Source organism: Capsicum annuum, chromosome 3 (assembly GCF_002878395.1).
Source record: "Capsicum annuum cultivar UCD-10X-F1 chromosome 3, UCD10Xv1.1, whole genome shotgun sequence".
NCBI lineage: Eukaryota > Viridiplantae > Streptophyta > Magnoliopsida > Solanales > Solanaceae > Capsicum > Capsicum annuum.
Window position 1 is genome coordinate 114,011,407 of NC_061113.1, and position 16,340 is coordinate 114,027,746.

Below are 16,340 nucleotides of genomic sequence, written 5' to 3' on the forward strand. Positions count from 1 at the left end.
TCCGACGATGCTAGTGCTTAATACTAGGCGCATAATCTAATTCAAGCTAAATCTTATGAGTATAAATTCCAGTTGTAATACCAATACTATCCATAATAGTCCAACCAGTGGCCTGTTTAAACCTCTGCAATACTAAAATTATGGTCTCAACCTATGTATCCAACAAATCCTCAACAATAATAACTGACAAGGTATTGTTCGCCCTTAAGAATGCATAACACAAATGAGAAGGAAGGCACTCCAATTCATAGACTAGGCACTCCAATTCATAGACTGGTTGCTCCTCGATAGATGGTCGAGATGGTAGGGTTGCTATATTCTTAAAATCCAAATCCAACTTCTTTGGCGCGCAAGAATAAGAACCTCTACCACAAAAGCGCTCAAAATCTCATCATACTTCTTGATGCTGTCACTATCAAAATTCATGATTACAACCACTAATGCCTCAACCCCAAGTCTCTCTTCAATAGGCATAGTCAATTTATTATCATCCACGGTATCTATTATATAAACTACTCTCATTACTTTTAGCTGCCACATCAACTGATACACTGTAAAAGTAACTCGTTCATCATTGAGTCAGAATTTCATTTCTCCCATCTCTATCTCAACCACTGCTCTGCCTGCGGCTCAGAAGGGACTTCCTAAGATAATAGGGACATAAAAATCCACCTCACATTCAAGAACTAAAAAATAATTTGGGAATATGAACAAATCTACCTTCACCAAAACATCACACAATAAACCAATCTACTTCTTCAAAGTATAGTTAGCAATAAATAATTCACAAATATCGACTTGGGTGTTCCCAGCCCTAATTGAATGTATACAACCAATAGCATAGACTGCTACCTCTTAAGCCACTATCATATCTAGGGCTCTCTACTTACTAGAATCACCAATAACATAAATATCAGCTCCTCTCTGTACCTTTCAAGTATACCACCCTCGGTTGGTTTTACAGATTTAGTCTAGGATTTTCTTAGCTCAATCCCAACGGTGACCTATAAAACCCCAACCTGTGATAGTGTCAGCAAAAACCTTGGTGTTAGCATTAAAGGATCTATAGAATATCTGTAGCTAATTTCTCCCCAAATATCTTTGATTAGGCACATTTATAAACTTTTTGTTGAACCTTAACTAAATATTGTATAATGCCTCTGAATGCATTTGTCTAAAATTGTAAATATCATTCTTTAACTCTAGCATTCTAGAAGGCAAGAAAATTCAATCCAAGAATTGGGTCATCAACTCATTCCAAGTGGTAATAGTCCCACGAGGTAATTCTCCTAACCACAATGTCGCTTCACCTATATGAGATAATAGGAACAACCTAATTTACAATGCTTCCTTACTCACCCTCGACAAATTATACAAAGCGCAGATCCCCACGTAATTTATAATATGCTTATTTGCATTATTAGTCAACAAACCAACAAACACACCCTTCAGATTAAGCAACTGAATCATTACACTCACTATATAGAACTTCACTCCTTGGGGAAAGTAAGGATGATTTATGGATCCTGATTCAACTTGTTTAACATACCTTAAATCTTTATCATATCATCATAAATTAGTAAGTACTGATAAGCAGGGGGTGGTTGAGCTTTATTCATTCTAACTCTATTTCATTCAAGTGCTTCTAGATGCCTTTTCTTATGTATTACTCTTTCTTCTTGAGATACATGATAGGCTTAGGCCATCCTAACATTCTTATTAGCTAATAATTGAATAATAGTCTATATAATTATCTCCTAAACACTATGCAAAGGTAGCTGATTCAAGGTATTTGGGTAATCTTGAACCCCATCTTGATAAGATCCATGATCCTATTCTTCCATCCTATGGTTCTAGTATAGGATCTATTCAATATTAAGATTAAGTGATATTAAGTGATTGTCTTTACTTTGATTACTAGGCATATACCAGAATATACCCACGAAATATTAGAAAAATGAAAACCAATAACCTCAAAAAACTTCATCAATCAATCTATAACCATATTCCCCAGCAATGTTTCTAGAATTTAGTTTCACCCAAATTACACCTCTAATAAAATATATTGCGTTCACTGTCAAATATAGAAACCCAACAAAGATTGGGGTCAAACCCATATGGAATAGAACGAATCTCTGCTAAGAACTTTTTTATGTAGTAGGAAAAGGTAGAAAGTAAATGGGGAGGTTTAGTAACAATCAGTAGTAATAGTTATAGTGCTTGGCAAGTTGGAGAAGATATCTAGGATTGTATCCCCCCTGAATTCTTAACTTTGCAGAGTTATCATGTTCGTTGAAGAATCCTAGTGTCTTTCATGCAAAATCTAATAGTTTATGCATCACAACCATCTCTCACCACTATTTGGTGAATTTCACTCATCACTTATCGGTCTTACAGTGTCTCCTTAATAACCCTAGTCATCGATGACAAATTACCTATCTTCTCTGGATCTCAAGTTAATTAGATAAAGGTTGGTAGCTTTAAATTATTGATGTCATCTTAATTTCCAAGTCTCAACCTCTCTCTCAATTTTTTTTAGTAGAAGTAGGTTGACTTTGCACTTCCAGTACTTCATTATTCCATTAGAGCTTCTAGGACGCTCATTAAGAGGTTTAGCCACTCATTATTGCAAAAAATCTATATAATTAATAGTTTAAATCATTTGAATTATCTCATAAAGAATTAGGAATTAAAATTTAAATCTCAAATTAATATAAAACCTTAAAATCAAGAACATGAATTCCTAGATCAAAAGTGTATCTTAGAACTCAATCTAATGTTTTATGTATGTAGAGTGTGTCAACTAATAATAACACTTCAATTGAGTATTTATAGTTACATAGGAAACCATAAAAATCCATTCAAAGCCAAAGTTAAAAAATATGGTCAACATCGGTAACACCTCAAAAAATGAGTCTGGGCTGCCACGGAATGAGCTAGGGTGGTGAAAGTTACTCTGAATTCACCCTGGAGGATGTGTTCATCCAGGGGATCTTCCTGAATGGGCTAAGGTGCTGACTAATTTTCAGTTTTCCATTCGTTAGACTTCTTGAAGGCATGTTCTATAAATGAAAAGAAGAGAGTGGATTAGACTGAGAGTTTAACTTGAGCTCATGCTCACTCGCACGACATGAATATTGAAAGAATGGAAACTTTTCCTAAAATATCTAATAGACTCCTATCAATAAGTGTGGTGCGCTACGCACCCATGAACAAGACTCTAATAGATGTTGCTTTCAGACTACCTAGGACTCTGTTGAACCTTAGGCTCTAATACCAAGTTTGTAACACCCTGAGTTTGTACCCCAGACGCTACACAATGCTTATAATCTCGAGGAATCACAAGCTAACCCATGATTGGTACCTACTACAATAACTGAATAGTAATACTATAATTATGCAAAAATTAGGCTGAAACTTACCATAAGATTCAAAACTGTAAGTAAATACTGAGTACGGTACATCCATACAAAAATTGAACATCGATTTATAAATACTCTAGTCTGAAATGCCTCTATTGTCTGAATACGGATTTGATGGGACAAGTCCCCAACTAACTCCGACTACTGAAATAAACTAAGAAACTAAAATAAAATCATGTTCTCGAACTATGAGGACTCACCACTAACTCTGACTGCTAAAAATCTAAAACTGCTAAGTATGATCGGGACCTCGTGCGTCTGAACCTATGATATAAAACATCATAGCACAAAAGAAAAGTATGCGTTAGTACTTTGAATTTACTGATATGCTAAGTGAGGTAGACTGATATGCATGGGTTTATATGCATGAACAAATACTGACTTAATAACATGAACATAACTGAATAAGAGTACATGCATGAATACATAAGCTATAAATGAGGTCATGATAACACTGGATACTGAGTTTTGAATCACTGGTTTATTGATATTTGAGTTTACTAATATTGTATTTCTGTTAACTGAGTGACTGTATCTGATAGTCCTAATTCTGTGGAACTATTTTGTGTTCCATACTGAACTGAGTCACTGTGTCTGTCAGTCCTAATTTCTGTATAACTGAACTAAGTTCTATTCTGAAGTCTAAAACTGAAATAGTGGGGTAATCATCTAACCGACAACCCCTTTCTGAATGGATTGGGGTCCAACCCATAACCCCAGTTAGAAGGGTGTCAGTACTGTGCCATGGGTAAAGATAAGTTGAGTCACCCTCATCTGCCAGGTGCTTTGAATGAGAATGGTGGTACCTTCAAATAGAAGATAGGACACCTCATCAACCCTCAACTGGCAGGTTGACATCTCAACCTACGCTGGCTACGTAGTTCTGGAACACAAGGACTACTTCTAAGGATCACATCCTCTACTGGCAGGTGAGTTCCCATCCTTGGGTTTACTTGGTGTTGAACCCTACTCCCAACTGAATAGACACTGAACTAATTTCTAAACTATACTAGGTTGGACTGAACTGCTACTGATCGTACTATCTAACTGAACTGAACTAAGTTCATTGAGTTCCATTAACTGATGGAGTACTACTAAATTCTGTTAACTGAGGGAATATTATAGGGTTCTATGACTAATAGGATTTACTGAGGTCTGAATTGAATACTGAACTGTAACTATGACTGATTACTAATGCTACCGTTCTTGACACTACTAAGACTATTTTGTAACTACCACAACTCTTGGTAAACAACAAAGTTTTCGGGTATTGAATACCTCCGGGACTCGATAGAATGAAAAGTAAATAATATCATAGACTTGAAAAGCATTACCATGTGCACTTGTTCATAACTCATTCATAGAGACATTTTATCAAACATTTACGTGATATAACACAATCTATGCATATGATACTAAACCATATGCAGGCATCATAACTTCAATTCCAATTTCACACATTCAAGGGTTTAACATGAATTCACATGATACTACATATATATAAATTAACTCTGCATGAAACTTGTAGTGAAACATGGAGTTATAACCCCAATTGATCATTATCATAACGAATATAATTAAACCAAACATGGAATTCATTAAATCAATACACTTGAAGTTTAGAAATAGTTTCTTGGACTCCAAGGGTGGAAGGAACCCTTGGATGAACACTTCACATACCTTGGTATTCAAATTTGAGAAGAATGATGGAGTGTTCTCGAAGGCTGAATCTTGAATTGAAGATCCTAGGGTTTGCTTCTTGAGAAATTTTGAGAAAGATGAATGGATTTTGCCTATAAAGAGGCTTAATCTCTTGTTTTTGGGGCTGGCATGAGGTGGATAAAGACCCAATTACCCCTGAGGACGTGGCTTTTTAATGACTAAAAACTGATTTAGCGATGTGCATACCTTCATGCCACGTCATTGGCATCGATGCGATAGCCAATGCACCGCGTTGAGTCCACGTCGGTTCATTAGAATTTGCACTGGGAGCAGGGGAAAAAACTCATCGATGCAATGGGTGACGCGGCATATTGAGATCGCGTCAATCCATTGGTTTGAGCTTTCGAATGTGTTTCAAACGGAGTCTGAAAAATTCAAAACTTGTCTGAGAACACCTACTATCATTCTTAATCAGGATTAAACCTAAAAATCATCACTTTAAGTTCATGAGGGTCGTGAAATAGAGTCGACAACCTATGAAGGCTAAACTAACACTAAATCATAATACTTAGCATAAATTTTCTAAGTCTTGGACCCCTTAATAAGCTTTAAAGGACTGAGCTAAGCTTAAGATTTTGCGGGGTCTTACAAGGAATACATAAACAAGTTGCTATTGCGGCCATTTTTGTTGCTAAAGCAATCATTGGGGCACTGTTTAAGTAAACATCATAATTTCACATCCGTTTGATCTCAAACTACATAAAAGTGATTCCAAGCCTTCTTAAAAATATAATTGGATATTTTCTCAATCTTGGAGGCTAAGGAACTCCATTCAAACCCTTGGAATTGAATATTGGAAGTTTTGTAGTGACATATTCTTTAACCATTTCTTTATTTCATGGCTTTGTTTTGATTATTCGGGTCTATTTCTATACATCAAAATTGAATATAATAGTTAGTGATAATTCCTTATTTTGGTTTTTAATCTTGGTTTTGAATTTACATATTTTTAGTTTATGAATGGGTTTGCATTTATCTAATTAATGTCATGATTTGCTAATTTTCAAAAGAAGTAGCTAACCCTAGGACTCACTCATTTACTTCAATTATACTTGACAATGTTGGTTGATGTTGGGAAAGGTTAATTAGCACGATTTGGGGCATATCCCATATAATTGAATTGAACTAAAGATAGGGAAATTCATAGCATAGCTTAACATTAAAACCATCTGTCTTAGGTCTTTTCCAATTGAGATAATTTAGCTAAGAAATATTCTCTCTAGCCTGTAGACATTGGTGGATACTTGAGGTTCAAGGCTAATTTACGAAATCTATTATTAATTAGGTAAGAATAGTTTATAGAAATAATTTCCCGTGATCAATCCCCTTTTTTTTCATCAATTACGAAAGCCATTGATGAAAGTGTCCAATCTATTATTTGTCCTATCCTTGATTCTTTATATCAACCCCCCCCCCGATAATACTTGTATCAATTGTTTGGATAGAGTAAGTAGTTTTACTTCATTATTTTTGCAATTGTGGCTTATATTGTTCCATGGGAATCAACCCTAACTCTATTGTTAGATAAACACATTACTAGGGATTGAGTCCATCTATCTTGCATATAATTGATCATTATTCAAAATTGAGCCATTGTGGGGGACAAATTTAGAATATTATGTTAGTTTAGAATATGAGTTTACTTGCTTTGATTCAAACTTGTGAAAATGTGTTTGTGAGTTTCTTTTGTTTTTTTGTTTTAGTTAGATTTTCTTTTTATATAGTCTTGTCACTATCTTATATTAGGATGAAAAAGAGTGAGATGGTTGCAAATATTGTTATACTGGACCATATTCTTATTGTGGAGGATCCCATTTGTAGAAAAATTCTGAATATACCTCTAGGAGAGAGCACCATCTAGATTTTTTAATGGATATGATTGTTTTTTGATGCAGTTGAGATGGACATTATATTGTTCGCCCTAATTGTGATCTCCTCTCCCCTATTTATTCTAACAAAATTAATAATTGTGTTTTCAAGTTTTTTAAGAAGAAATAACATCGAAAGGAAAGAACAAGTGTCATCCATCACGATATTGAATTAATGCTTCAAACTTTCATGGATCGGGTGACTACAATAAATTGGAGTGTAAATCTCCATACAAGTGTCACAAAGTTGCCTACTACTCAAGAAGACATTATTGTATAAGATACTTAAGGCCAAAAAAATGAGCCAACATAACTAAATGACTAAAATGAATGTTGTGAAGGTGAAGAAATGGTTCTACAAGAAGAAGTAGATTAAAATTGTGTGGAAGAAATCATTAATTCACAAAAGAAAAAAGTTGAGAAGTTGTTTAAGAGGACAAGGAGAAGAATGAAACATGTGGACATGTGTTAACAAAATAATGGGACTGATTTAAGCATGTGAATAATGAAGTTGTCCAAAACATGGATAACAAGAAGTGTTGATTGAGAACAAGAAGAACTTGACAAAAATAAAATTTTAGCCAAAAAATGGCTATTGAATCAAGCTCAACAACTTGAAGTCATTAGGAAACAATGTGAGGAAATCTTCTTAATGATGGATATATGTTTCACATTGCATATTGAACAATGTCAAGAGGTGGAAAAACATGAAATTGATATGGGAAGTTGGATGCTAAGTTTAAAGAAAAAATGACGAAAGTAATGCTAAACTTCAAATGGTCAATGATGATACTTTTGAGGTTATTCCTTATGAAAAAGAGGTAAAGGTTTATTTTCATGAGCAAATGCGGATTTGTAAAACAATTGAGCAGTAAATAATGCAAGATGTTGAAACTAATGAAATGATACTCGAGTTTGCAAGAAAAATCCAATCAAGTCATTTGTGAAGCAAATTGTTTAGTTCTGAGTGAGAATGATAAGAAAGGAACAAATTCGGAAATAAAGAGTCTCATACTTTATGGCAACTATTTTTTAACATAGAACTTTGTTGATGAGATAAAAATCAAAATAATTGAGCCTAGGGAGAATTTTGGGGATGATGGAAAAAGTCTCAATATTTTTTAGTTTTTCATACTGAGGCAAATAACGTGCCTTACTTAAAGACCAAAAATTGCTGAATGAGATGTTTAAAAAGTGGCTTATTGATTCATTTCCCATTACTCACAGTTTATTTTTCATCAAGTTCTTCTTCTACACATAAAGTCTGATTTTCATAAGCCATCTGTAACATCATCATTTAAAGTATTGACAAAAGAGTTGAGGCAGGCCATAGATTTAATTTTTTAACTTCCATGTGGACTAGGCGAGATGTTTGTGGGGCCTATCACATAATCTATAGAAAGCTTTGAGAATTATTTAGAATAACAAATTAAGTAGGTGGCCCAACTTTCAAGATTGGAAAAGACCTACACCAATCTTGTTATGTTGCATGGGTAGTTTAGTTTTTCATTCACCTTGTTGATAAAAAATAAAATGAAGAGAGATAATTTTTTCTCTCATATGTGGAAGATGTGTGAAAGGGATCTAAAGGGTTTTAAAGGATAAAGAGCCATTTCCATTAGGATGTCAAATGTTTATGATGATGCTTTAGTCCTCTGGTCTAATGATGATGTTGTTGATGATAAGACTGAGAGCGACAATAATGAATAAGACAAACTTATGAAGTCCCTATCTCCTGCTATTCTTTATTCTATATTATTAAATTTTTAAGATGATATATTTGTTTACTTGCAGGTTTTGATTATTGTTACACTTTATTTTACACTCTTGTTGGGCTAAATGTGTTTAGATTGAACTATTGTGCCAGTTCTGATCTTGATGTGTATTATGGGGATTATGTCTTTGTTGGGCTTATTTTTGTTGATTTTATTTAAATGATGGTTTGTTGGATTGGTCGGTTCTCGTTTTTAATTTGTTTCTAGTTTCTTTACTTTTATTAGTTAGATTTTGTAGAAGCTTTCAAGAGACTTTTACCAATGATGGATTGAGTGACGACATTATTAACGGAAAATCATCAATTTTAGTTGTTGGCATTCTTTTGGGGATTTATAAGTACCCTTGTGGTAGGGATTGAGTAGGAGAGGTTAAAAGAAATTTGGTGAAGCCTGAGTAACCATTGTATTTATTGCCACTTTGAAGTTAAAATATTGGATTGTCTCTGTTATTGTACTAACAATGTTAGTCTTACATTATAAAATATTGAATTAAGAACACCACTCCAAGAATTTTGGAAAAATCAGTTGCATGGAATCTAAATTATGTTTGTGACTAATTTTTGACTCTTTTTGTGAATCTTAACTCATTAGGTGGTGATAGCTTGGATTATTAAATATAAATCCTTTTGTTCTTATTTATGAAAGGAAAGTGTTCCATCTTAAATAGTTTCAATGTTGTGTGTGGTGAGTCTTTATTTAATAATTCTAGTGCTTAATTATGTCATCTAGAACTTGCTTGGATGGTCTATCAATGTTGGTCTTCATTGTGTTTGGTTGAAGAAATGAGCTTAGGTCTTCTTTGTAATTTTTGGAAACCCCTTGTCATGACCCAATTTACGAGTCATGATGACACCTATTATATCAAGCCAGTATCTACGCCGAGCATAACCCATAGCAAGATGCAATGGGCTAAATTGGTGTAAAATGGCCTAAAAGCCTTAAATTAATAATTTAAAGACTTAAATAGCAATTATACAGTCAAAAAGGTCTAATAAATAGATAGGAAATCAGCAGCCATCACAAGACTACTAATGTTGGTACAAGAGATGCTACAAATGAATAGTGATTACTGTATAGTCAAATACAATCCATCTCGAGGATGAAAGACTAGAATTATATATATATATGAATAAAAGGAAATAGGGGTAACTCTTATTCGAAGAGCTCACCCAATCTCCGAAATTACATAACATCGACGAATCTGTGACGGTAACAAGTACCCAAATCTACACCAAAAAGGTGTAAAATTTTAGTATGAGTACCAAAATCATGGATACTCAGTAGGCATCTTCGGTGAAAAGTGCTAAATCATGATATAAATATGATAAGATCCACAACCTTTTGTCACCTTTTTGTAGTCCTATTTTATTCTAACATTGTTATAGGCCTTGAGGAGATTCTGGCATGCACTATTTGACTTCAAGCAAAATAAAAAAAGAGTGCCCTGGGTTGAATTTTGCAGTGGATAAAAAATGCTTCACATCTTCATAATCTTCTTCACACATTACACATCTGTTGCAAAAAGTCATACCTCTTCTCTATAGACTACGAAGTGAAATGAAATACGTAGGAATGATGGATAAAGTGCTTTTGATCAACACTTTTTACCCCCCTTTCGACAAGTACCTCTTTTGCCATCCTTAAACTGCTTCTCCACTATTTTGATCACCAGATTCCACACTGCTGCAAGGTCTTTGCTAGAAGCACCCAAAGATAGTCCCAGAGAAGTAAAAGGTGAATCACCCACCTTGCAATTCAACACCTGTGCCATCTCCTCAATATTATTCGCTACTCCCGCCGTAGTAATTACACATTTTCTGAGCTTAAGGCCTGACACAACTAGGGACCAAGTAAGAGTCTATCTTAATTAAGACAAATAATCTAGCCGGGACTCTTTCGCATCACAAAATGCCAACGTGTCATTTGTGAATAAAAGATATGTATCTGTCACATTGTTGTGCTCTCTAAAAGAATCAGCAAAACCCTTCAAAAGACCTCCACTTATCGCCCTGTCCATCATTTTGCTCAAAGCTTCCATTACCAAGATAAATAACATGGGAGAATAAACCATTGTCTCAATCCCCTCGAACTCCTAAAGAAGGTGCAAGGACTCTCGTTCACCAATACAGAGAGCATCTGGCATAGTGAAATCCAAGTATTTCCAATTCTCGTGAATAAGCTTTCTCAAGGTCCAATTTACGTAAAACCCAACTAACCTTCTTCTTATTGGTGTCAACCACTTCATTGGCCACCAGAGCTGCATTTAGTATTTGTCTTCTTTCCATAAAAGCATGCTGAAAAGTGGACATTATCCGGTCCAGAACCTTCGTTAGTCTATTAGAAAGCACCTAATTAGAGATAATCTTGTAAAGGTTTCCTTCCAGACCAATACGTCTTCTATTATCCCCAAAAAAAAAAAAAAAAAAAAGACGACACTCCTACCTTCTTTGTCACAATGTTATTTTTTTTTTTTGATCCTGTAAAATTATTTTCATTCATAAACATGACCCAATCGGTTGTATACATAGGTTACCAAAAGATCAAAACTCTACAAAATATGAAGCTCTACAAAATCCACCCAATCCTCTAAGCAAGAAGGAACTTTCTGTTTACACCCAAAAAAAAAGGGTAATGAAAGGGGCATTGGAAATTCTCGAACTCCTTGTTTCTTGAAATTCCACAATGGTCTCATCTACTAAACCTTACCCATCCTCCAACACTTCTCTTGAAATCCTAGTTCTTGGAATTCTGATAGTTTTATCTTGGTGCTCTAATAACTTACGAAATTGTTTTGGGGCAGGTTGGGGAGCTCGAAAGTCAAATTGACAATTTTGAGGCTGAATTGGAAGGACACTCGGTTAAAAAAGGGAAGCAAAGGCCCCCAAGATTGGTAAGAGGATGTAAATTTAAGTGTGTGTATTGTGCATTCAGCTTATCGTGATTGATTAAAGGTTACTTTTTTATGTTTTCTCTAGGTACATTTGGAAACATCCATTGCTCGGCACAAGGCTCATATAATGAAGTTAGAGTTAATTTTAAGATTACTGGATAATGATGAATTGAGTCCTGAGCAAGTCAACGACGTCAAGGATTTCCTCGATGATTATGTGGAACGTAATCAAGTATATTACCCTGTACAAATTAATGATTATTCCTTATTTGTCTGGCGTAGGTTATTTTGAAGAAATCAAATATAATTATCACTCTAACCTCTTAATTTAAATGGAATTCTGGAGTGCTGCTAGGTTGCTCTTTTTTTCACTTGTTTCTGTTTATTCACTTCTGATGTGTTCTTAGGATTGCTCTTTGAGTAATGACATCTTTTTGGCATGCAATATTACTATTTTCTTGGACTCTATATTTGCAGGAGGATTTTGATGAATTCAGTGATGTTGACGAGCTCTATAGCACTTTACCGCTAGATAAGGTGGAGTCTCTTGAAGATCTTGTTACTGTCGGTCCTCCTGGTCTTGTCAAGGTAATATACATCCAAATCGCCATTTCTTCTACTTTCTTTTTCTGCTCAACTTATTTATTTTCGTTCATCTTTTATGTTTTGGCTGATATATTTCTCCCTTTCGCTATACCAAAATAATTCTTGGTCGTTTTCTTAGTTCTATTGTATGGGTGTAGGATCATTTTTATCTTCAATGCATACCATTCCCGAGCTCAATTGTTCTTAATGTTTAGGCCAAAACCCTAAAACTAAAGGAAAACACAAAAGACTTGTTAAGCAAATGTAAGAAGCACTCAAATTAGCCTGATAAGAGCGAAGTGACAAACACAAAAACTTTGTATCATCGCTATCATTTTAGTCGCAAATCAGTCCAAAGTCGAACGGTTTGCATTGTTGTGCTTGGTTATCAAAGACGTTGATCAGCTGTGCATTTACTGCTTATGTGAGATTTCTTGATGTGCTGGATTTTCGTTTCGAAAATTGGGTGTTTTCTTCTACGTTGAGCATGAGATTTTCAATATGCTAAATTCTGGGAAACATGAAATATTAATTGATAGGTATAAGAAGCGCATATGATGTGAGCCCTTACCCACGAGTTGCTTTAAATCTTTTAACCTGAAGTTTTTTGCTGGCTTATTAATTGGCTGCCCCCAATTGAATTAAGCATTGATTGGTGAATGTGGCCGATGCCCCTTCTGTGTATGTAAATTTACTATTTGTTTCTATTATCTTCGACAATGGACGATCAGTTTTGGATGTATCTTAGGAATTTCTACGGGCTCGAGGGAAGATTTTGCAGATTAGGGTTTTTGTTCGTGATTTGTAGATCTCGACGGGCTGAGGGTTTTTTATCGTTGATAGTAAGCTGAGGAATTCAATTGAGCTATACTTCTTAATATTGGTCAAGCTTAACAAGACTTAAATATTTTCTGTCATATTTATAGATTGGACTAACATTGTCCATGTTTAATAAATATTACAGATCATTTGTGTTCATAGTATACATCAAGGACTAAATACTCGCACCGTTATATGTTAGGGGCCATTTTGATTTCTTCTTTTAACCTATAAATCATCTTATCAAAAGATATTAAACCTATAAATCCTCACCTTCTATTCGATGATAGACTTCTGTCACTCTGGATCAAAAAAATCACATTCAAGTCAACAATGTACAATTTACTTTAGAATGCTCGTCATGCAATAACATTCCACTTTGTCCATGGAATCTGGGGATGGCGTTATCTATTTGTTACGGATAGTGGAAAGCATGATGGGGGCAATATACTTGACAAGATATTTAGAATTGTGGGGTGGAGGTCCAAGAACTTGATGCTAGAAAGTGTTCAAATGAGATATGACACATGTTGATGGTGGCGGATAATTTTGGTGCTCACTAGGATAAAAAAGACAATGATCATTTTCGTGGCAGATAATTGATGTCTATGCAACATTATCTATAGCTGCTGGTTGTGATAGAGTGTTTTGTTCATTCTAGCGATGAAAAGGTTGGATAAAGAGTGATCACAACGAATATAAGAAGTTAGATGGGTCTAAAAGTAAGGGGTGGTATGAAACATAACTGATACACCATTTGCATTGAAACATAAACTCCACATTACTTATTTAGTACATGTATATCTAGTACAATTAAGCAAAGGCTCATCTCTACCTTTTCAAAGGAGACATTTGCTTTGAAACATAAGCTCCACATTAATAATTTTTTTTAAGTATATGTATAGCTAGTAGAACATGTGGTTTTGGGGGTAAAAGAAAATAAGGGATTGAAGACTGCTCCTTAATTGAGCAAAGCTCATCTCCCCCCCTTCAAAAACTTTCTATTTCCCTCTTTCCAAATTCCAAATGACCCACATTAGAGCTAGAGGAGTAACATTCAATGCCTTGTGCCTTCTTCTCCTAGCTTCACTCTTTCGGCTGAACATCAACTCCTTAGCGGATCTTGGCATTATCCCGTTGATGCCAAACCATGTAAACATGTTTGCCATTAACCTCGTGGCTAATTTGCAATGTGACAAAATATGATTCACGTCCTCGCTAGTCTCCTTACATGGGAACAATGCTGTTAAAGGTGCTTAAAGCGCCCTTAAGCCCTATAGTGAGGCTCACAACGTGTTGAGCACTTTGTCTTGCTTAATGTGCTCTTCAGAGTTGTCATCAAGGTTCTAAAGACATTTTTCCTTTTCAAATTCCAGTGAGCCTCTTCTAAAGAGGCGACATTAAATAATTGATATTTGACTTTATCTAAAGACATAATTTGTTTTTAATTTCTTTGGTCATATATTTGTCATTCATGCTTTTCATTATTAGTTTTAGAATATATATATTTGCGCCTTTTTTCATTAAAGCCATGCTTTATTTGTGCTTTGCTCTTAAAGCCCCAATAGACCTTAGGATCTGTTTGCACTTTTTGCTTTTCATAACACTACATAGGAGACACCCAGCTCATGTAGACAACCTTTCGCTTCTTAAGGTACTCTGCCGTCAAAACTACTGTAGTAGTATCACATGAAGAAGCGCACCTTCCGCAATCCTCATCACCTTTGCTATCCATACCACACCATATAAGGACTTGACAAAACACTTTGTTAGTCCCAACTCCAGCACAAAGCATCGGGTTTGTTGACTGACTTGCCTTGCTTTTGGAGTAAATCTTGCAATCTCTGTAGCTTGGTCAGCTCCCAGTCCGGGAAATTCCTCCTTAACCTCAAATCCTAAAAAGTTCCACCCCCTTGTGTCCCCCTAACTTGCTGAACAAATAATTCCCTTGGGCATGAAACCCTGTACAATTCGAGGAATTCATCCTATTCCCACACCACTTTTGTCCCCAAAAACTAACTCGGCTCCCTCCCCAACCCTAAAGTAATGTTATAATCAAAAGCATCCCCTCCTGTTCATTATATTACTCCACACACCATACCTGAAAGATATAGTGATCACTTTTATTCTCCATCCCTCTTTCATTTCGCCATGATCACTCTCTCCATAAAACTTCTGCCTTCATATCAACTCTCCGCAATCATTTACCCAGAAATAAGAAGGATTTGAGTAAATCTTACCCGAAGGAAAAGAAGAATCGTTGAAAACCCTTGCAGAGAAACAGTGTAGAAGTCGAACAAATCTGGATCTCTCGAAATAAGAAGTAACAACTCTGTTTTTTCCCCCTTAAAATCGACCTTTTAAAACTTCGAAAACATAAAGTGTCTCTTCAGAGTGTTTTGACAAGAATTTTCTTATATAATATGTTCCAAAGTATTCTATTTCCAAACATTTCAAATGGAAAGTGTAGTAGTTATTATTAACTTTAAGTTTATTATTTGACCAATTTGAAAAGGGATGCAATGGTCATATACCCAACTTATTACTTAATGCTTAAACTATTTAGCTTAGTAGACTATACTACTTATCTGAGACTATACTACAAATCTTTATAATTAAGTCACTAGACAAATCTTTTCTAAAGAGATTTTGTGATGATTTACCATTATATTAAGATTTTATTGATTGCCAAGAGAAATATGATTTTGAGATTAGTGTGTATGTTTTCTTTCTAACTTTTAAATGGAGGTCGAGGGGACTTACTGTGGGTACATATGCGTTCACCAATGATCTTGTGTTTGTTCATGCTCTTGCTGCTCCTTCCATTCCAAGTAATTATCTTTGTACTTCAACAATTATATCCTTCTTGCTCCTGTCCTGGGAGAATCCCTATAATTTACCTTGGACTTTAGCTTTTCAATTTTTGGTTGCACATCTTTTCCCATGATTTAGCGAGAATACAGCCCTATACACTAACCATTTCCGTTAAATCTTTCAAATTTTAAGCATGAGTTTCACCATGGTTTGTACTCCTGGTTCTATGCTACTTCGCTTGATCTCACTACATTTCTCATCTCCTATCTCGAAACTTCTTTGTTTAATTTCGCTTCTTGTAGTGGATATTAAACGTTGTCTCTGCTTGTGACAATAACATCATCATTTCCACAATGTATGCTAATCAGCCTATGTCCTTGATGTTTGATTGGGTCCTTATTGCTTTGGAATCTCCTCTATCATTTTTCTATGCTATTTCCGTCTC

General features: G+C 35.1%; 1 protein-coding gene across 5 annotated transcripts in view; it reads left to right on the forward strand.

The window, feature by feature from the left end:
* Positions 1-16,340, forward strand: part of LOC107853072 (general negative regulator of transcription subunit 3) — a 76,135-nt gene that overhangs the window by 11,824 nt on the left and 47,971 nt on the right. For 3 of the 5 annotated variants that reach the window (XM_047408242.1, XM_047408240.1, XM_016698086.2), the window contains exons 5-7: positions 11,588-11,677; positions 11,763-11,921; positions 12,155-12,265. In XM_047408242.1, the coding sequence (XP_047264198.1) occupies positions 11,588-11,677; positions 11,763-11,921; positions 12,155-12,265 (360 nt within the window). The remainder of the gene's footprint in view (positions 1-11,587; positions 11,678-11,762; positions 11,922-12,154; positions 12,266-16,340) is intronic. The other 2 variants (XM_047408241.1, XM_016698087.2) reach the window with 1 other exon arrangement.